Source organism: Microtus oregoni, unplaced genomic scaffold (genome assembly GCF_018167655.1).
Source record: "Microtus oregoni isolate MIOR12 unplaced genomic scaffold, Mior012 000064F_ref0000363, whole genome shotgun sequence".
NCBI lineage: Eukaryota > Metazoa > Chordata > Mammalia > Rodentia > Cricetidae > Microtus > Microtus oregoni.
In genome coordinates, this window is record NW_024543874.1 from 5,102,148 (window position 1) to 5,124,097 (window position 21,950).

The 21,950-nt window shown below is 46.6% G+C and overlaps 1 protein-coding gene across 14 annotated transcripts in view; it reads right to left on the bottom strand.

Annotated features, from left to right (window-relative positions):
- Positions 1-449: 449 nt before the first annotated feature.
- The window catches only part of Prkag2 (protein kinase AMP-activated non-catalytic subunit gamma 2), a 271,437-nt gene continuing 249,936 nt past the window's right edge, over positions 450-21,950 (bottom strand). For 11 of the 14 annotated variants that reach the window (XM_041640579.1, XM_041640573.1, XM_041640571.1 and 8 more), the window contains 10 exons: positions 20,684-20,765; positions 18,055-18,113; positions 16,447-16,492; positions 14,646-14,700; positions 13,392-13,518; positions 11,092-11,257; positions 10,770-10,807; positions 8,798-8,944; positions 4,850-4,943; positions 450-1,398 (listed from right to left, as the gene is read on the bottom strand). In XM_041640579.1, the coding sequence (XP_041496513.1) occupies positions 1,364-1,398; positions 4,850-4,943; positions 8,798-8,944; positions 10,770-10,807; positions 11,092-11,257; positions 13,392-13,518; positions 14,646-14,700; positions 16,447-16,492; positions 18,055-18,113; positions 20,684-20,765 (849 nt within the window). In that variant the 3' untranslated portion in view covers positions 450-1,363. The remainder of the gene's footprint in view (positions 1,399-4,849; positions 4,944-8,797; positions 8,945-10,769; positions 10,808-11,091; positions 11,258-13,391; positions 13,519-14,645; positions 14,701-16,446; positions 16,493-18,054; positions 18,114-20,683; positions 20,766-21,950) is intronic. The other 3 variants (XM_041640574.1, XM_041640572.1, XM_041640582.1) reach the window with 1 other exon arrangement.

The following is a 21,950-nucleotide window of genomic DNA, read 5'->3' on the forward strand; positions in this document are numbered from 1 at the left end:
CTGAGTTAGAGGCTAGCCAGGGCTACACAGAGAAACTCTGCCTCAAAATTGAACTCAAATGAATGTTTATATTTAACAATGGCATTAATGAACTAAACCTTTTAAAGTTCTTTTCTGGTGATGGCTAAAAAGGAGAAGACAATTCATGTACTTTTCTTATTTGAGAAGAAATGTAAGTGGGAAACTCCATGTAAAATATTTTCTTTCTTTTTTCTTTTTTGCTTTCCATGTAGAATCTTAATTGGAACATGCCCAAATATATAGTATTTTAAAGAACTTTAGCAAACTGGTAGGTAGGATTTATTTTAATTTTCAATCTGGGAAAAAAAATCTCCAAAAAGCAAAACACCAAACTCTGCTCATATACACACGTGTACACACACACACACACACACACACACACACACACACTGTCAACATTTTCAGAGCACTGACATGAGGGAACACTGTTTCCCTTTAATTGCTTGACAATACTGTTTTATGTGTCACAATAAAAGTTACAAGCGTCTTGTCTGCGGTCACACAAACATCATGAGTTTACATTTCAACACACAATAAAAAAAAATAGACGTCTTCCGGCACTTCCTCCCTGTGACCACGGCCCGTTTCCATAAACATTTAAAAACCCAACAGTGGCTGTTTTGGAAGGCATAGCCTTCCCAGATCCAAACTAAAGTCATGAGAGATTTGCCATTTCAGAGAACAACTGAGATTTTATTCGTAGGTTTGGTGAAGTCCATTCACCAAAAGATGTGTAAAAAAACTGCATGAGAGTAAAAATAAATAAAACGATGTTGCCAAGCCAGCCTCGCTGACACGGTGGCCAGGAAAGGACGAGCACTTAGAACCATCACCGGAAGTTTTCAGTTGCCTATATTAAAATTACAACTTTTCCACAAACCGAGCGAAAAGCAAGAGGTTGGGTCAACGGTCTGAAGATGTTCACATTCGGGCTGTGGGTCTCTTCGGCAGCACTTTGGGGCCTGCGGCAGCAGCGGTGACATATTGCGTGTTTGGACATAAGGCACCGTGATCTGGACGTGCCGTTCACTCACTTTCGGTCACCCGTTCCATCCCAGTGACTTCTTTGAAATGAAAAGTAGTACTAATTTCAGGACACAGTGCACTTTAATGACAGACAGCATTGGAAATCCCTCGGCTGGGGGTCTGAGAACAGCCTTTGAACGCCATGCCCGAATCTTTTCCTATGCTTACAAATCCCTGGAAAGACACCCATCGCCAAACCCTGATATACATTCTTAGCCATTTATTTTCTTCTATTGCAGCCAGTGTCCATGAGGCAAAACGGGACCCCGAGACTTTGTTCAAGTTCTCCTGTGAGGGTGCCTACATTCGCAGCGGTTCATTCAGCCTCCGGCTCCTTCTGTTTGGCACCTGCTGAGAGACGGAAAGAGGAGGTTCCAAGCTTAGGCTCCGGGCAGGGCTCTCTGCACTAGTCGATCCCACCCAGCCTGGCAGCGGCTAAGGACAGCCAGAGGTGGGAGGACTGGGTGGCCATAAGACCCCACCCCCTCCCACCGTCTCACGGGCTCTGATCTTTATCACATCTTGCCATTCTAAACATCACATTGCACTGCTAAAAAAGTAATAAATAGGCAGTCATTTCAGTGTCCATACTTATATATATATAAAAACATCATAACACATCTAAGGAGAGCTGTGCACCGCAGCTACTGGTCCCTGCTGGTTTCCTGCGGGATGGCAGGCACAGCTACCGCACTACCTACAGCACCTCCCTAGCTTTCATCTGACCTCTTTTTCAAAGTTAGGTTTAAAAAATTTTTATGTGTATGGGCTCTTCGCCTACATGCATATCTCTATACCATGTCTGTGAAATGGGCCAGGAGGCAAAGAGGGTGTCAGATTCTCTGGGACTAGTGTTGAGGACAATTGTGAGCTGCCATGTGGGTGCTGGGAATCAAATCTAGATTCTCTGGAAGAGCAATGGGTACTCTTAACCTCTGAACCATCTCCAGGTCCCTGGTCTTGGTTTTCTGGGGCAGGGCTCTTGCTATGTAGCTCAGTCTGGCCTCTGCCTTCAGAGGGCTGGGATCCACCTGTACGTTCTGTGTTGGGCTACAGATGTAACTTTGGAAAGAGGTTAACAATAGATTAGAAGAAGGAGCTACAAACTGTAGCTCTTCCTGTCAGATTGCTTCCTGGTGGGTGCAAATGCAACAAAGACCCATCTGAAGTGCGAGTTCCACTACTGTTGCTGCTAAGACTTTGAAAAAGAGAGTATGTTACTGTATTGAGCAAGTAGCCATATTAGAGCGGCTGTGGCCACATCTGCCGAGATGCTTTTGATCCTGTCACAGTGGCTGCCCTTCCTTGAAGGAGCATCCAGTAAGGATCCAGCTGCACTGCTCACTGTGGGCAGAATGCCTGCATCTGCATGCACGTTGTGGTTGCACCTCTTGGTACATCAGGAGGGAGGCAGGCTGTAGAGACGGTTCAAGGTTAAGAACACTGGTTGCTCTTTCAGAGGATCCAGCACATGGCAGCTCATGACTGTCTGTAGCTCCAGTTCCAGGGGATCTGACACCCTGACACCCATGCACATAGATGGGGTGACGGGGACTTGGTCTCTCAGTGTCCACAACTCTCCTGACCTGTAAGCATGCTAGTTACCTTGCAAAAGTGAGCATCGTGAGTTCCATGGGCGCTCTGCTCTAGACATTAGGGATGCAACATTTTCCTCAATGAACCGTTACATACAGCCCATCAACAAGAACTCCAACCCAGCCACCTTGTTTTTTTGACTGCGTTTCTATGGTAAATCCATTCCAAATGCCAGCTGTGAAACAGATTTCTGCACTCTACCCACAAGGATGGGAGGAGCAAGAATGAGTGGCAACTTCAGAAACACTGAGTTTAGATGGAAATCTAGTCATACTCAGCCTGCCCAAGCTTATGCCCTGAGGCACTAAGGCTCAGAGACAATGAGCCACTTGCCAGTTTACTCTGGAATTCTAATGCCCTAAAGATCTTCTCAAGGGGACAAACGAGGGCCTGCATGCAACTCTGCTGAGGTAGTCACATGAGTGCAGGGTTGGTCCTGGAGAAGGTGTCCTTCTTTGAGGGTACTCCTACTTGTGGGGTACGTCTACATTGGCATGGGGAGTGCCTGTGGTTTTTTTTTTCCCTTGCTTGGAGATTTACCCCCACACAATTGAACACAAGCAACAGGTTAACATGATTTTCCAGTTTTGCTTGTAATAAATTAGCTCTGGTCACTTTCAGTGCCGTATGGCATCCCATGGGATGAGTATCTCAGTTTCCCCTACCATCTTTTGAAAGATACTAGGTTATTTCCAACTTCGAGCTGCAGTGGTTTGGATGAAAATGGCCCCCATTTGGTGGAACTGTTTGGGAAGGAGTAAGAGGCGTGACCTTGTTGAAGGAGGTGTGTCAGTTGGGGTGGGGCTTAGGGACTGCAAAATCCCATGCCATTCTTCCCCCTTCCCCCACTGCCCCAGCTAGCACTCTCTCTGCCCATTTGTAGGTCTTATGTGAGATCTCAACCATTTTCTGTTGCCATGCCTGCCTGCCGTCATGGTCCACACCATGATGGTCGTGGACTTGCCCTCTGAAACTGTAAGTCCCACTAAACTCCTTCCTTGCAAGTTGCTTTGGTCCTGTTATCTTCACAGTAATAGAAGAGTAAGACAGGTTGACAGTATCAACGGGAATCATCCACCTGATGCCTGGTTGTTCATGATTGTGAATGTCACCGTGAACTTCAGCCAATCAGTCTGAAAATGACTACAAGAGGCCCGTCTACAGATGTGTGTTCCGGATTCAGCACGTGGGGGTGGGGAGTGGGGCCCCACACGAACATCTCTCAGAACTTCTGCACGCTGCTGGCCAAGATCCCTGAACGGGGACTCTTTCCCGTGGTTGGCTCTGTGGCTTTTGCATCTGCACAGTCAGGCAGGACTGCGGCAGTTGTTGGGGACTCTTAGGGTGGGTAGTTTTAGGGAACAGACTAATTACAAAAGCTAGCTTTAGCTGAGATTGGTTTCTGAACTAAAGAAGAGCAATACCACAGTGGGCACATTAATGATTAACCGCTGGAGTTCAAATTATGTGCCACCCATTGTCCTGTCTGTCTGTCCGGGTCTGTGACCCTGTCGGAAAAAAAGCTAGCTGGTTTCCATGATGGGGCTGGAGAGGCAGGGTAGAGGCAAAGAGAATGTGAAGGAAGGATGTGGCAGTGTTTTAAGGTCTCATCAGGCCACCTCTTACCATAAACACATGGCCAGCTGTGCCGTCCGCCCCTCTGTGTGCTTTCTAGAAACTTTGCTCACCCAAGCAGAACATGAACTTCAAGCATGAAAAGTAAAGCCAAAACGGTCTGTACACGAAACCCTGCTGCGTGGGACATGGGGGCAGGGTGCCTTCAACACCTCAGTGCCTGTCCTGGAAATCTTGGATAGAAATAAATCTATCTGCCAGGCAGTCGTGGCTCACACCTTTAATTCCAGGACTCAGGAGGCAGAGGCAGGCAGATCTCTGGGAGTTTAAGGCCAGCTTGATCTACAGAGCAAGTTCCAGGAAAGGCTCCAAAGCTACACAGAGAAACCTTGTCTTAGAAAAGAAAAACCTAAGCGGAAAAAAAAAAAAAAGGAAAAGAAAAACCTATTTACCTACTTACCTACCTACCCCACCTTTCTGAGGCAGGGTTTTTTACGTAACCCTAGTTGGCCTAGAGCTCACTATGTACACCAGCTGGCCTCGAGCTCACAGAGATCTACCTGTCTCTGCTTCCAGAGTACCAGGATTAAATTCACGGGATACCGTGCTGGCTCGAAATCTTCATTTTTACCTGCTGGTGTGAGGATCAGGGCTTGCAGGATGTCTGACAGGGAGATAATACCCACAATACTATCTGCTTCATTCACTACCACCAGCCGATGGACCTGCAAAGAGAAAAGTCCAGGTGTGAGCTTACCGTGTGTGTGTGTGTGTGTGACGCTTGCCCATGCAGGTATACATGGAGGCCAAGTTGATGTCAAGTTTTTTTTTAAACTGTCCAACTTTTTTCTCCATCCCCTGACACAGGGTTTCTCTGTGTAGCCTTGGTTGTCCTAGAACTCACTATGTAGACAGGTTGGCATTGAACGCCAAGATTTGCCTATCTCTGCCTCTCTGCTGAGATTAAAGGCATGTGCCACCACTGCCTGGCTGCCTCACTGTATGTATGTATGTATTTATATTTTCTGGGTACGGGTATTTCGCCTGCACCTATGTCTGTATACCACATGCAATCAGTACCTTTAGAAGCCAGAAAGAGGGTGTCTGACCCCCTGAATAGTTGTGAGCAGCCATGTGGGTGCTAGGGATCCAACAATCTTATGTCCATCGCAAGAGAAGAACTTGCAGCCTCTGAGCCATCTCTCCAGTCCCACTCCCTGAACCTGAAGTTTGCCATTTTACCAGACTTGCTGGCCAGTGAATCTAGGATCCACCTCTCTCCATCCTACTGGAAGCTGTGGTTACAGGACTGTACTGCTGTCGCCGTTTGGGTGGGTGCTGGGATCTGAATTCAGGTTCTCATGCCTGTACAGCAGACAATTTATCCACTGAGCCATGCTCCTAGTCTACATGTGAAAGTTTAAATGAAGAAAATTTAAAAATGCATGCTGGGAAAAAAATGGCACTCCTGTAACTCTGCAAAGAATACAGCTAAGGAGGGGGTGCACAGTGGACGGGCTGCAGAGAGATTGGGGCCCGGAGGGGAAATGGAACACTAATTTGCTGGACCACAGTGAGAAAAATGAGCCGGCTCTGTCTGCTGGGCTTTCAAATTCTAAAATATGTATAAAGTAATGATACAGCTCAAAATTAACAACCTCTGTTACTGTATGCATGCGTGTGCATGCGTGAGCTCTGCCCACATTGGGTGACTTCCTCCATGCTTCTCCACAGGGTCTCCCCTTGAACCTGGAGCTCACTGACTCACAGAGTCCTCTGCCTCTGCCTCCCCAGCACTATCACATCTGGCTTTTTACCTGGGAGCTGGGGATCAAACCTGGGTTCTTGCGCTTGTGTGGTAAGCCCTTTACCAACTGAGCTCTCTCCAGCCACTCCAGCCTCTAAATCTTAACACTCAATTCCAGCCTCTTGTAGCCAGTAAGTAACTGGTTTAGCTGGGCAGTGGAAGTCCAGGAGCAGGCTCTCTGCTCTTTGCCTCTCCGGCCATGGCTTTTCTGTGGCATTCATGTAACAGTGCCAATAGCAGAGAAGCTAAGCTGCGGCAGAGTGAAGCAGCAGGCATAGTCACCTCTAGTGTTTTCATCTAAAATTTCCTGGAGGTGAATGAAGAGCTAGAGGAGAGAGCACACAATGAGGAGTAGCATTCCAACTTCCTGCTACAGCCTGGGGCCAAAGGTTCCCCAGGAGACCCTCCAGGCACCAGCCTTAGCTCCTGGCACAGAGCGGGACATAGGAAGGAGCTGCAGAATACCAAGTCCGGCTTATGCATTTTGTCAAAGGATAATGTTTTTAATGTCATAGCTTGCTTTAGGGTTAAAAAAGAAAAAAGAGTCACTCTGGTTATCTTAATCAACACAGATTTCTTTATGAAATTTCTTTAAAAAATACTTTTAGGTCCTTCAAAAATCCTGTGATAAAACAGAGCACTGAAACTGTGATTTAGGATAAAATGATGATTTACTTTATTTTTTATTATGTTTATTTAATTATGTAAAGGGAGGCATGTGCATGACTGCCAAAATATGTCTAAGGAACTTTTTAAAAGTCATCTTCGCTGGGCAGTGGTGGCGCAGGCCTTTAAACCCAGCAATCGGGAGGCAGGGGCAGGTGCATCTCTGTGAGTTCAAGGCCAGCCTGGTCTACAAGAGCTAGTTTCCAGGACAGGCTCCAAAGCTACAGAAAAAATCCTGTCTCGAAAAAAGCAAACAAACAAACAAAAGTCATCTTCTTGTCAAACAGGCTGATGGTGACACACGGCACCCTGGCTCTGGGGGGAGTCATTTGGTGAAGGAATTTTAGTGGCAGACAGAGTTGAGACATGTAACATGAGAAAACAACTTAGTTACATCCTTATTTCCCTTCACGGCTTCTTTCAAACTACAGCACACAAGAGTGTTGGTATTACTAAACCCAGCAATTGGTCTTTCCCATGGCAACACACCGCTAACGGTTTTTAACAGGAACACTCTCCTACAGAGCGCTCTGTAGTTCTCGTGATGGATTCCATCAGAGATGTCATTCTACTGCCATCACAGGGAGGGACGGCACCTTTACTAGTCCTGCTTCTGACCTATGGAGGGCATATGATTCTAAGGACATGCATGAGACATCAGGATACATGCCCAAGTATGTTAGAACCTTCTAGAAAACAAGAGGTTTACCATTAAAATGCTGTATTAAAAGAGCAATGACAACAGCTGGGGAGGGAGACGCTGAGGGATGAACTCAGATGCCACACGGAGGCTAGCCTCTGGGACGGCAGCTGTATTCTATGGACACTGGGCGCTATAGGACAGAGGCTGGACTACATGGGGCTCGTTCTAGCAGCAATGGCTCTCGACTTCACAGCACACATGCAGTACATGACTTCAGCAGCACACATGCAGTGTGTGACTTCAGCAGCACAGTGCAGTATGTGACTTCAGCACACATGCAGTACGTGACTTCACAGCACACATGTAGTGCGTGACTTCAGCACACATGTAGTGCGTGACTTCAGCACACATGCAGTACGCGACTTCAGCACACATGCAGTACGCGACTTCAGCACACATGCAGTACACGACTTCAGTACACATGCAGTACATGACTTCAGCACACATGCAGTGCATGACTCCAGCAGCTAGCTTTACTGTGGAAGTCACGGTTGCCTCTGAACTAATGAGGTGCTTTGTCTTAGTGCACACACCTGCGTTTCTAACATTGAAAGAGACCTGTCGTTGGGAGTGCATTTTATTTAGTAGGGAATGTTCTGGAAGTAACAGAACTGTATCCTTCAGTCCTTGAGTATGACATTGGAGGGCAAGGGATAGGGGAGGGACAAGGCCACACTGGATGCCACTCCTAGCCCTGTCTGAGAAGAAAGGAACGGTTGTGGGAATGAGAAGGTGGATGACACATCACAGTGACCTCATTTCCCTCCGGGGAACATTGTACAAGCAGCGAAGTCCAGGCAGTGTGGGGATGGCTGCTCGGGCTGGGGAGGCCCTACAGTTTACTACTCACTTCACTCAGGGACAGAGAGGAGAGAGAAAGGAACTTTGAAAAGTTTTGTCTGTGCTGGTGAGATGGCTTGGGGTAGAGGGTATGCCATGTAAGCCTGATGATTGGTGTTCAGTCCTCAGAACCCACATAACGCGGGAAGGAGAGATCTGACTCTCACATATGTGGGTGCACGTGCAAACACACACACATACGCACACACACGCACGCGCGCATGTACACACAAGTTTCACTCCACCTTATAATCATTCACTTTGTTAAAGTAACATTATTCGTTTCTGCTTTGACTTCAAGTACTCTGACAGGATGTATTTACTGAAAGCGTCTGGGACCACTTTTGTTTTCTCAAGTGCACATTTTTCATACTCTGAAAGTATCTGCACTCACAAAAATTCACCAAATTCAGCTCACCTCAGTATGCCTTCGTGACCGTGTGCCAAGCACTGGGCTGGGGTTCAGAACAGCCATGAGCCCACTCCTAGCCTACAGAAGCCATGGCCTGCCTCCCAGGGCTGTCTCTCGACCTTGCTGTGTGTGCCGGGCTGGGGCCGCTCACCTCGGCTCTTACTATCCTGTCCACGATGGTCTCCAGTGTTTCCAGCTTATTGCACTTCACCACACCCTCAAAATACTGCGAGCGGTGCTGCAGGGCCTGGGTCACCGTGATGTCTAGGTTATTATATGTTTTCTCAGCAGCAAGATTCTGTAAGAGAGTCATAGAAAAAAGATTACATCCTTCACTTCCATTTGGATGAACGAGTGACCTGATTCTTAAAAACATTAGCATGGAATTTGGTATTAAGAGTTCTCTTCCCAGCTAGTATTGTGCCCTCAGCATGGCTGTTTCAGTCATAACCAAGGATATCACGTTACTAGGTGTACCTTGATTATGGAGAAATATAAAGGCATTATGTTGGTAGTAAGGGGGTTTGAACCCAGGACGTCATGCAAACTAAGCAAGTGCTCTACTAATGTGAACTTCCCTAGCCTCCTGGCCTCTTTTTTTTTTTTTTTTTTTTTTTTTTTTTTTTTTTTAAATTTCGAACCAGGTCTCCCTAAGTTACTCAGGCTAGTCCTGAACTTATTCTGATATCCAGTCAGGTTTTGAACTTGCAATTCTCCTGCCTCAGACTCTTGAGTGGCTGGTACTACAGGCTTGTATCACTACGCAGATAGATGTCATTTTATACATTTAAAAAGATTTTACTTTACATTTGTGTGCATGTGGACACACATGCATGTCTCTCTCTGTGTGTGTGGTGTTTACAGAGGCCAGAAGAGGAAGTCAGATCCCTTGAAGCTGGAGTCTGGAGTTAGAGGTATCTGTGAACCCTCTGACATGGGCTTTGGGAGTATCATGCACTCTTACTACTGAGCCAACTCTCCAGCTCACTTGTAAAATTCTGACAGTGTTTTCTGCCAGGCTCCTCCCCACTCTGGTCTTCTAGGGTTCTACAGCACACATGAGCACTGTCTCCTGAGAAACAAATTAACACTTGCAAAGGGTAAGATGCCTCAGAGGGAGGGCACCCACACCAGTGTTTCCCCGTGAGTTCTCATGGACTCTATTAGGGAGGTGTGGGCAGTCAAGATCAAGAAGAGACCCACGAAGGCCGGGCGGTGGTAGCGCACGCCTTTAATCCCAGCACTCGGGAGGCAGAGACAGGCAGATCTCTGTGAGTTCGAGGCCAGCCTGGTCTACAAGAGCTAGTTCCAGGACAGGAACCAAAAGCTACAAAGAAACCCTGTCTCAAAAATCCAAAAAAAAAAAAAAAAAAGAAGAAGAAGAAGAGACCCACAAAGCCCAGAAACCCATGGAGGCTCCCACAAGTCCCATAGATTTTAGTGGGTCCATGCATCCAAGGTTCTAATGAAAAGATTTTTGGTATCTACTACATTAAACAGAACAGACTGAGCTGAAAGATCTGAGACAGCTGCAAAACTGTACTTAATGGCAGGGTCAACGCTGTGGCAACACGCGGTGTAAGCACGTCAGCTGTCAGATTCACTTCCCTTTCTTAGACGCAGTGTAAGACTCAGAGACCACACTTAAAAATGAGTGGGCAAGAACGTTTTAAAGGTAACGAGAGAGCATCGGCGAGAATCCTCACAGCTGCCAATCAGGGATTTGAGTGAAGAACCCTAGGAAGCTAAGACGTAGCTCTCTTAGCCTACTGGCTGTCTTCTCAGGACGGCGTCTCCCGACCTGCGCAGGAGTATGCACTAACAAGGGGCCCCACGGCAGAGCGACCCCAGAAAGGAATGTGAGTGTTGTGGTGCACGGGCTGTAGGGATGGATGCCATGCATGGCCGTCAGAAAGCCCAGGATGGTAAAACATCAGCACACACTCACACAGTGAGTACTAGAAATACCGTCACTATGAGGAGACTGACAGTCTCCAAGGCTCCCCTCAAAAGGTCAGATACTATTACATCAGGGAGTAAAAGACTCAGTCTAATTTTGGTTTTCATTTGTTTGAAAATGCATTCTGAATGACAGGTTTAGAAACATGAAAAAAAATACTTACAATTACATCAAACTTGGAATAAATATCTACAACTTTTCCTAAAAATGAAAACATAATGTTAGAAAAACATTTTAGCAACAAGACAGTAACTCATTAAAAAAAACTGTCTTAACTGGGCAACTACTGTGCATTAAACAGTGCTGAATAAAACACATGGGTTTATTTAGGACAGGAAACGGTGTCTTAAAGGCGACAGGAAACTAAGCCTGCTGACCGCTGCTGTGGGAACTGTATCCCAGCACCCACTTCTCTGCCGTCTGCCCGTTTCCCACTCCTGGCTCAGGAGCAGGGTCCTAAGCTTTGCCGGGATGGCCTCACAGACCTGACTCATCCACCACAGGCAGAGCTGATATCCGTCTCTCCACAAAGATGTTCAAGGCTTTGATGATCGGAGTGTCCGGGTGAATGAAGGCAATATTGTGGTACGTTCCTATTCCAAGTTCATCCAGGTTCTGCTTCATGAAGGCAGGCTTTGGCATATCAGACATCTGAGCAAGAAGAGACATGAGAATGTTCTAGAACCCCAGCATACCCTTTCAATGCTCAAACATCCAGATCTGAATGAAAAAACTATGTGCAGTGAATTAAAGGTACGCTTTCCTAACAGCCAGCCTGTATCTCATCGTCATCAGAGCTACATCAGAACTGTTTCCCTCAAACCAGATGACAGCTCAACGCGGATCCTTCTACAGAAAACGATCCTAAGAATTCATGTTTTCCCTTCTCTTCACACCAAACAAGTGGCTGGAGGATGGGAGCAACAGGCGTGTCTGGGACATGAAGGCCTGAAAGCCAGCATGACATGGATCCTTTCTTCTGAGCGATGTACACTCAGCCCTGTGTGTTTGCAGACCCCAGGGCTGACTGGCTGAGACTAAGCTGCTCCTCATTCCACCCCACCGCCACAGTCTGCACTCTCCCTAGATGAACCCGATTTCTGATTGTTAGAAGTGAAGAGTAAGCTAGCTGAACACAGAGGGAGGAACCTTTGAAAATTAACTTCCCTTTCCTGACTGTTTCAAAGGAGGAAGGGTAAGTTTGAAGAGAGTCTAGGACCAGGCTGGACTACAACACAGTAAGGTCTATGGTTTCAAAGCTCCACCTTTTATAAAGGCCACAGCTGACGCCATCCTCCTGGTGTACCTTACAATTATCAGGAAAAGATGAACAATTAGAAGAAACAAAATGTTCAAGTCAAAGAGTTCATCAATATTCAAATCATGAGATTCCTAGAAATTTAGAGAAAACAAAAGAGAGAGAGAGAGAGAGAGAGAGAAAGACCTATTAGGTCATCTAATGCATCTCAGTACAGGATATTCCTGCTGTAGACACCTACTTCTCAAATGCCTGGAAGGGTATCGCTACCCTTTCTCAGAATGATCCTGACAACTCAGTAAAAACCAGGCTCTGGTGTTTCATTATCTAAAATTTATATTTTTATCTGAGAACCTATGGCTGAATATTCTGGCTGCAAGGTTCTATCTGCCAAAGCCCCGTTCTTTCCACAGACCAGAGGGGTGGTAACATGAATAGCAATGACACCACCAACTGGACAGGGTGCATAGGGACACCTCGTGCAAAGCTCCCAGGACAGTACCTGCAGTGGCCCAACTGTCACAGATGGGCTCTCGGGGGCTGAGCTGCCAGCCTGGCCGCTGTGGGTCCAGACCTGCCCCTCCACCCCAAGCCCTTGGTTCCTATGATATCTCAACATTCAAGGCTGCCACATTCCCCAATTACCAGCCGATGGACAAAACCCCAAACCCCTTGTTTTTTTTCCTAGGTTGCTTACTAAATGTCATGGGCTTTTTGGCAAATTATTCTTCTTCTGATTTCTTAGCACTAATGCAACTCTCTAAACCTTTGACACCTCTGTAAGCCACTGGCCTTGCAAGGCTGCATCCAGAGCAGCAACTTGGGCCCTTCTGCGAACTTGCATGCCTAGTGGGAAGCTGCAGAAAGGAAGTAGCTTTAAGTGTTTCTTACTTCCTTTAGAAAGAAAACTTCAAACGACCTTTCTGAACCAGCAACACTTCCACCCGTCCTGACTAGTGATGGGGGTAGGGCACGAAAGTGCATTCCTGCTCCCGTGGAACCTCCTCTAACACTACCTGCCTCTGAGGCTGTGAACACAAACCACAGACGTGCAATATGGTGTATCATTTGCCTATACCTGACTTGCCTTGGGATTCTCTGGCTGCTGCAGCAGATGAGAATGAGATAACCCCTGGGATGCTGTTGTTTTGCTTATGTTTCTAGAACCACGGTTTCAACAAACACACTATGAAGCAATTGCTGCCCTAAGCCCTGGCTCCGCCCATCTGGTGCAGTAGAACTCAATGAAACCGCCTTAGAAACTCCTTTAGCCACCCATGCACAAGAGATACCCATCTTTAGGGGCACACACCGTTTTTATTACTTTAACACTTGGACTAACGATTACAGCACTTGAGCCGGCGTCAACTTGGAGAACACACAGTGCACACAGCAGTGAGCTGAGAAACTGAAATGTTGCAGAAAGGAAACCATGGAACTAGCGGTTTCTTCTACTGAGAGTGACAAGAGCCCATTCACTTGATGTAAGTGACAGTCGAGGCAACTGCATCTTTAGGGACTACTTACAAAAAGCTGGAGGAACTTGAGGATTCTTTTGTGGGTAAGTATATAAAGTGCATTCCCACTGATAGGGTCAATAACTGGCAATCTGTGGATTTTATTTTTGATCAACGAGTATACAGCATCGAAGAGGCTGCGGGAAAAGCCATTAGAGTCATTAGGAGGCTTTCAAGAAAAATCAGAACGACTTCGGACCACCCCTGCTCTCCAGTATTTCCACTGCTCTTATACTACCATAGGAGGCTCATCAGCTTACAACAGTCGAGGCAAAGCTTTAGGTGGGAACTCTCCGCCCATCTGTTGAAATATCTCAAACTCAAGAGGGAAACACAGATCTCCAGCAAGACAAGTTGGTAACAGTGTGTCCAGGGATTTGGTTTGGAAGAGGCAAAGCCTTCTGGAAAGCTAGCAGTGACTTTAGCACTGAGGCTGGGTACTGGACTTCCAGGGTGTCTGCCTGCCCCGCCAGCCCACCTTGGGGAACTGCCCTGTGTCCTCATTGCTCCTGCCACTGTCTGCAAGAAGCCTGTGGGGTGTATCTTCTCCTACGATCTGGGAATAGGTGACAAAACCTAGTGTTTTCTCTCTATATAATTCTTGGGCTTTAAAAATGTCTCCTACACTGTCTATCTTGTGCTGAGAGCCAGGGGCTGAGTCCAGCACCTGTTCTACTGACAGGCTGTGCCTGAGTCTGGCTTCACCCTTCCTGCTCTTTCTGGGATGGCTCTGTCTAGATTGAAAGCACCCTGGGAATGTTTCACTGCTTCTCCCAGGAGCCAGCCTCTCAGACAGATGCTGGGTCAGGGGGAAGCCCCGAGTTTGGTAACTATACCAGGATCCCTTTACTGATGCTGACGCAGGAGAGCTGGGTGTTCGAAACTGGCCTGGACGATCAACCTCATGGCCCATTTCCAACCACTTGGACCCACACGGTTGCTCCACACCCTCATTCTCCTTCCTCTCTCAGGTCTTGCTGAGCTGTCTGGGGTAGCCTTGTGCTTGCTATGCATATAGTCCAGGCTGGCCTCAAACAAGCAATCCTCCTATGCCGCCCTCCCCTGAGTGCTAGGATTCCACCATGTCTGGCTTTGCTGTGATTTCCAACATCTCTCAACTTCTGCCATACTACTTGGATTGAGGAAGCTTTTCGTATCTAGCCTGAGGGACTTGTCTGTCTACTTCTAGTTACCTATCAAGGCAATAAAACACCTACATTGCAAAGAATGCTTTCAAAGGGGGAGAAGAAGCTTCCATGTTTACCTTGCATCTGGAGAGATATTCACCAAAGGCTTGAAGGTTTCTTGTAAGTACAACTCTGCATTTGTAGAAGGAAAACGTAGTTACAGATCTGCTGTGCGCAATGCTATAGTCTACAAGAAATAGACAAACTAAAAACACAAATAAAAGATTTACTCTAAACTAAGGTTACAGTCATGGTTATCTTAAGCAGCCTCAAATGTTTTCAGGACATTGTCCTTGGAGAAAAATCAAATATAGGAAAAAACCCCGATATTTCCAAAGATGCTGATAACATCAGGAAAAGGTCTGATGTGGAGTGATGGTAGTAGAGGCCACTGGGTCCTATCAAGTCCACGCTGCTCTCAAGAAACGAAACGTTTACAGAATCCTCCAGGGCAGATGCTCATAAACCGGGAGATAACATCACTCTAAGCACTGCTGTTCTTTAAATGATCTCATTTTATTTCACTAAACTGATGCTCAAAACCCAGGGCATGTTGGGAATCTTGCCGACATATGCACATTTTCTTTGTAAAGAAATCAACCTTAATTAATTCATTTTGCTGAGGTCTGCACACAGAAAGTGTCTGAGACCATCCTGGTGTTATCACACCTCCAAACACCCCGGTAGGTAGAAGGGTAAATACATCTAAACCAACGGGACGTATACGGCAGAATTTGATGAGAAGTGCCTGTCCTGGTATTGTTGTTAGTCACTGACAGGCCATCTGGATGCCATGGTGACTTAATTCATTTAGCCTGCCTTGATAAAGCCATGCTCAATAAAACACACCCCTTGGCAAGATTTCAAAATCGTGTGAAATCAAAAGGGCCCACAGAGGTCTGAAGAACGCGAGTGGAGGCTATGATTTCCCAGCTTCCTTTGAAGACTGGTCATCCTGTCAAGCACAGACTCCTAACACCCAGCTAAAGAATGTCCTGCAGTTGGCCCTTTCCCTCTACCCAGGCTTTCCCTTGAGCACTGGGCCAGGGCCCTTATGCTCCGACCAGTCTGGGTCCTCTGAGCCATCCCATGTTCTGCTCTGCCCACTATTTGAGACGATAACCTTCCCACCCAGGAACTGGTCCCCCACTGTAGGTAAAAATAACATGACTGACTTTAAAGGGTGGATTTTGGTGAGTCAAACAGAGTTCTTTTGTATCTACGAGTGTATGTATCTGTGTGTATGAATATTTCTGTGTGTGGGCCAGAGAACACCTCAGAAAGCTCTTCATCATATTTTCTGAGACAGGGTCTCTCCCTGGCTCTGGCCTTGCTGATTCAATCAGGCTGGCTGACCAGTGAGGCCCCAGAGATTCACCTGTCACTGTCTCCAGGGCTGGCAAGTGCTCATTCCCATGCCTGGCTCTTTGGCATGGCCTCGGGGACTGAGCTCGGGTTCTCAGGCCCGCTCTTTCCATACTATCTCCCCAGCCCAAAAGTTCCTGAAATGATTTCCTTGTCACTCGGTTTGAAGCGTTCAGTTGGAATTTTTCTTGTCTTGGTTTTGCTGAATTGGTAAAAGAGTAATTCAGCTTAATCAGAGCAGAAGCTAGCTCTCCCCACACTTGGGCTACGGTGACCAGGTATATGAGGGTGCTACTCGGTGGTCAGATCTCTACAGCTCCAGGTCTAGTGTAAGGCTACACACGTGTGACAACATGCACAGTTAGTAGCGAAGACCCTCAAAATGAAAAAGAAACAGAGTGTTTTAACTAGCAGGTTGTCATTAAGTGCAGGAAATGACCTGAGACATCAAACACGCTTTTCACATAACATTTTCTCCAGATATTGAAGGGTTTAAAACCTGGTAGTGCTTACCCCTCCACGTTTCAATCTTATGTTCCTCTAATTCATAAATCTGTACCTGCAAATAAGAAAAATCACATCCACACGTGTTACCATCCACAACGGCAAGCGGCTACGCTCCTGCCCGTCTGCTTCTAACTAGAAAATTCAGAAACCCATATCCCCAAGTGCCAAAAAAGAGATTTAGCTGTTTATCTACTTATTGACTTTTTTTTAAAAATTTTTTACTTAACAAGTAACCACAGAGATTTGCTATATGGCACCTGCTGTTCTTTATCACATATATCACACAGAAGATTTAAAGTCTGATAGAACTTCATTTTTCTCTAAGTAGGATAATTTAGTAAGCAGATAAAAGTAACAGGTTTCACGGTGGCCTTTCTGTTTTTGTACGTCCTGTTTCTCAATATATCATCCACAGTCACCCTTGCATCTCTCTGTCCTCTTTCTTCCCGCAGACGGCTCCTCCTCCTGTTTTACGTCACACACAATCCTTTATTTCTCTTATCCCCCCACTCTCGTCCCTAAGGCCCCTTCCTCCCCCTCACAGTCCACTTTCTACTTTCGTGCCCTACATCGAAAGGCCTAGAGTTTTCCTCACGAAGAAACCCAGTTTTGTATTTTATGTGGGAATCACAGCCATGTGACAACTCAGTGACTGTCTGATCAAATGATGGGTCACAAACTTGACTTTCAGAACCCGTAAATGTTGTGGCCACCTCAGTCCGAGTAGAAACATTTGCTGTTTTTACACAACGCGGTCAAGTGAGGACACACTTCCCAGAAGACGCTCCCCTGTTAAATAACGCCTATTAGTGACAACTGACCACCACCTTAAAACCCTCTAACTGGAGTACCGTCTGCCTTTTAGGTGCCCTGATAGCAGAAATAGTTAAATCAAACCTATAACTGTTCTCTCCACTGCGGCAGACAAAACCAGACCAAGCGGTGTTTGACACGGGCAGACTGGTTTCAATCCAAAATGCCCTACTAGAACATCTGGGCTAGGTGCCAGGCCGTCTGGCACCAATGGCATCCAGAACTTCCCAACTTGGCAGGAAAGAGTCTGAACTGAATTTCCTAGTTTCCTTATAATGGCCATGAAGGAGGGGCTGGGGTTAGCTCAGGGGTGGAGCATTGCCCAGTAAGCTCCATGCCCTGAGTTTCCCCCCAGAACTGGAATAAGTAAGAAAAATAAGTCCTGGAGGGGTGATAAGCAACTCTCCAACTTCACACATAACAACAGGCCTGCAAAAAGAAAGTCCCTTGGCCACTTTATCTCCAGGGTGAGGCCGGGAGGCCAACCACTAAGAGGAAGTGGGGGGAGGCACCGCCCTTCCTGGTCCTAGCAGACACCACACGGGGCTCGTCACCGAGCAGCAGGAACTAACACGTGTCAGGGCAGTAAATCAGAATGAAAGATTCTGTAATTGAATAAAACAGTTATTATTCCTTCCCCCCCCCCCCCGGTACCTTCTTCAAACTTTAATTAAATGATATGAGGTCAAGCTCACTGTTTGCTTGAGTTGGAAGTATTATAGTTAAGTTCCTTATCTATTATACACACTGGGAAATCCACCCCATCCTAACCACACACACCGTGAGGTCTATGCCACTTACCATAGGCGATTTATAGTATCTGTGCAGTATATTTATGAAGTCTGTAATAGTGAGCATTCCTGGAACAAAGAATAACAGATTAAAAGTAAAACTAAGAGACTGGAGAGATGGCACCGTGATTTGCATTTGCCACATACGTGTGAGGACAGGAGTCTGGGTCCTCAGAATCACTGGTCAGTGTGGTGGCCCACTTGTAATTCCAGTTTTAGAAGGCAAAGACATGGGGTCCCCAGAGCTGGCTGGTGAGACAAGGCACACAGGTAAGCTCTGAGTTTGACTGAGAGCCTCTGCCTCAAAGGATGAAGTGGAGAATGATGGAGTATGATTCCTGACATCAATCATCCTGCACAGCACATACACACACACGTGCACATACACATATGCACAGCAGATACACACACAAATGTGCACATACACACACGTGCACATACACATATGCACAGCACACACACGTGTACATACACATATGCACAGCAGTACACACATGTGCACATACACATATGCACAGCACACACACATATGCACATACACATATGCACAGCACACACACATGTACACATACACATATGCACAGCACATACACACACGTGCACATACACATATGCACAGCACATACACACATGTACATACACATATGCACAGCAATACACACATGTGCACATACACATATGCACAGCACATACACACATGTGCACATACACATATGCACAGCACATACACACATGTGCACATACACATATGCACAGCACATACACATATGCACAGCACATACACATATGCACAGCACATACACACATGTGCACATACACATATGCACAGCACACACACGTGCACACACATATGCACAGCACACACATGTGCACATACACATATGCACAGCACATACACACATATGAAAAAAGGTAGACAAAAAAGACACATGGGAAGGAAGCTTCTAGTAGCAAGTGAATCTGCAATGTTTACTAGAAAATCTTGCAAAGCACAGCCCCCAAACCCCAGGCTCCATCTAGTATATTGAAGAAAGAACATGGATTTCCTACACTAACGTAGACATGCAAACCAAGCCTGACGGACAGTAGGGAATCTGTTTGGCGGATGAATGGAGAACTCGCGAACACTCATAAAACAGCACAAAGAATCATAGCCGCACATGAATGGGCTTCAGCAGGAGATGCAGAAGTCCTCTATGTGCTACGAGGGTGGGGAGTCTGGGGCACCCGGACCTCCTGAGAAGCGTTCTAAACACAAGGGGTTTAGTAAAGAGTTGCCATCCACTGAAGGCCTACTGTGTGCTAGGAACTAGACTTGTGAAGGTGACAAAAAAGGGGTGCTTTCCACAGCACATTATAGGACCCAGGCACTGGGGGTGCTCGGAAAGGTGGGCTTCTGAGCTCAAGGCCAGCCCAGTCTACAAAGCAAGTTCCAGGACAGTCAGAGATACACAGAGAAAGCCCGTCTCGAGAAACAAAACAACAACGAAAGAACACTGAGTAGTTAATTTCAGAATAATGTTCTAAACATTGGAGTGACAGCATGGTCAGGCTGTTCTGACTGGGGACAGATGTGACAGAGTTTACAGAGTTGGAAGGCACAAAGCCTTTCCCCCTGCAGTGCTAGGGTCATGCCCAGAGCCCTGCACATCCTAAGCAGGTCTTGTGACACTGAACAACACTTGTAGCTCTTGGCTGTTCTAAACAAGGTCTAGACTGCGTAGGATGGAAGTTGTAATCCTCCTGCCTCTGCATCCCGAGTGTTGGGATTACAGGCACATATTGTCATATCCAGGGCTTATCCAGCACTTTTGACAGCTTAATGATTTAGCAGTCATTGGTTATATTCACATTCTGATGCTTGCTGTCATTTACAATGATGAGCAGTGACTGAACAGAGCCAGCACACGGCCCGGAGCAGGTGCCCTGAACTCATCTGGCCACATCTGCGGTGACTTTGTTCCCTGAGCTGACAAAGACACATTTCCTTCAGAGTGTTCAGAAATCGCTAAATTAAAAGAACTCCCTCAGCCCCCCCCCTCAGCCCCCCCCCCCAACACAAACACCTGAAAAGCAAAAAAGATTGCAGTAAGGCCACAGCAGTGTCTCCAATTCACTACTGGTCTGATTCAGTATGCAAAAGCCAGGATGTTCTTCAATTTGAAAATGTCTATCAGGCTAAACTAGCGGGGATGGGATATACAGCACTCAGCAGGGATAGGAGGTCCCTTCCCAGACAGCCTTCCCCAGCCCTGTCACTGTGCAGGGATAGGAGGTCCCTTCCCAGACAGCCCTGTCACTGTGCAGGGATAGGAGGTCCCTTCCCAGACAGCCCTGTCGCTGTGCAGGGATAGGAGGTCCCTTCCCAGACAGCCCAGTCGCTGTGCAGGGATAGGAGGTCCCTTCCCAGACAGTCCAGTCGCTGTGCAGGGATAGGAGGTCCTTTCCCAGACAGCCCTGTCACTGTGCAGGGATAGGAGGTCCCTTACCCAGCCCTGTCACTGTGCAGGGATAGGAGGTCCCTTCCCAGACAGCCCTGTCACTGTGCAGGGATAGGAGGTCCCTTCCCAGACAGCCCTGTCGCTGTGCAGGGATAGGAGGTCCCTTCCCAGACAGCCTTCCCCAGCCCTGTCACTCACCTACAAAGCTCTGCTTTTTACTTTCCCACAGAGGTGCCGCTCGGACTCCGTTGGCTACTAAGGCAAAGAAGGCCTTTTTAACCTGGAGAGAAATCAGAAACAAAACATCCTTTTAAAATCTACATTTCAGGAAGAAAATACCCTCAACTAAGGTTTCCACCAGATCTTACCAGTAATTATCAATGTACGTTTGATAGGCTACAAATAACATGTTAGCAAAATGTATTTTGATAGCCTATTTAAAGGTATTTAGATGTGTCTAACCTTTTGACATTGTCATTTTCACAAAGCTCACATCTAGAGCAGTACTGTAGTTGTGTGGTTTTTATCATTTTGTCTCTTAGGAGGCCTGCCACCCAGCTCCCAAATAAATCACACAGAGGCTTACTCTTACTTATGAATGCCTGGCCTTAGCTTGGCTTGTTTCTAGCCAGTTTTTCTTAACTTACGTCATCATGTCTTTCTTTTACCTCTGAGCTATTACATTTCTCTATTTCTGTATATCTTTTCTTCTAATCCCATGGCTGACTAGGTGGCTGGCCCCTTCTTTTCTCGCTCCTTGATCTTCTTTTCCTAGATTTCTTCTCCTATTTATCCTCTCTGCCTGGCAGCCCCACCTAGCCTTTCTCCTGCTTTGCTATTGGCCGTCCAGCTCTTTATTAGGTCAGGTGTTTTTGAGAGGCGAAGTAACACAGCTTCACAGAGTTAAACAAATGCAACACATCTTTGCATCATTAAACCAACCTTTGTCAGCATAAACAAATGTAACCTATCTTAAATTAATATTCTATAACACAGTATAATCAAATAACAAAATAATCAAAAAATCCTCCTCTTTTTCTTTTGTAGGTGCATGTACATGCGTGTAGAGCAGGCATGCACGAGTGTGGGTACATGTCTGAAGGTTAGAAGACAACTTCATGTGTTGGCATTGATCCTGGCCTTCCACCTTGGCTTGGGACAGGTGTCTTCTTTATGGCCGGCTGCTACATATACCAGACTAGCTGACTGACAGGCTTCCACAGATCCTCTTTCTGTGCTTCCTACCTCACTAAGGGAGCGACAGATCACAGACACTTACTACCAAGGCCAGCTTTTTACATGGCTCCTGGGGATTTGAACTCAGGTCCTCATACTTGTGGCAAATCCTCATAAGATTTTAAGTAAATTTACAATTTTGTGTTCAGCTGCATTCAGAGCAATATACTCTGGGTTGCACGTGGCCTACGGGTTGCAGGCTGGCCATACCTGCTAGAGGCAGTAGGGA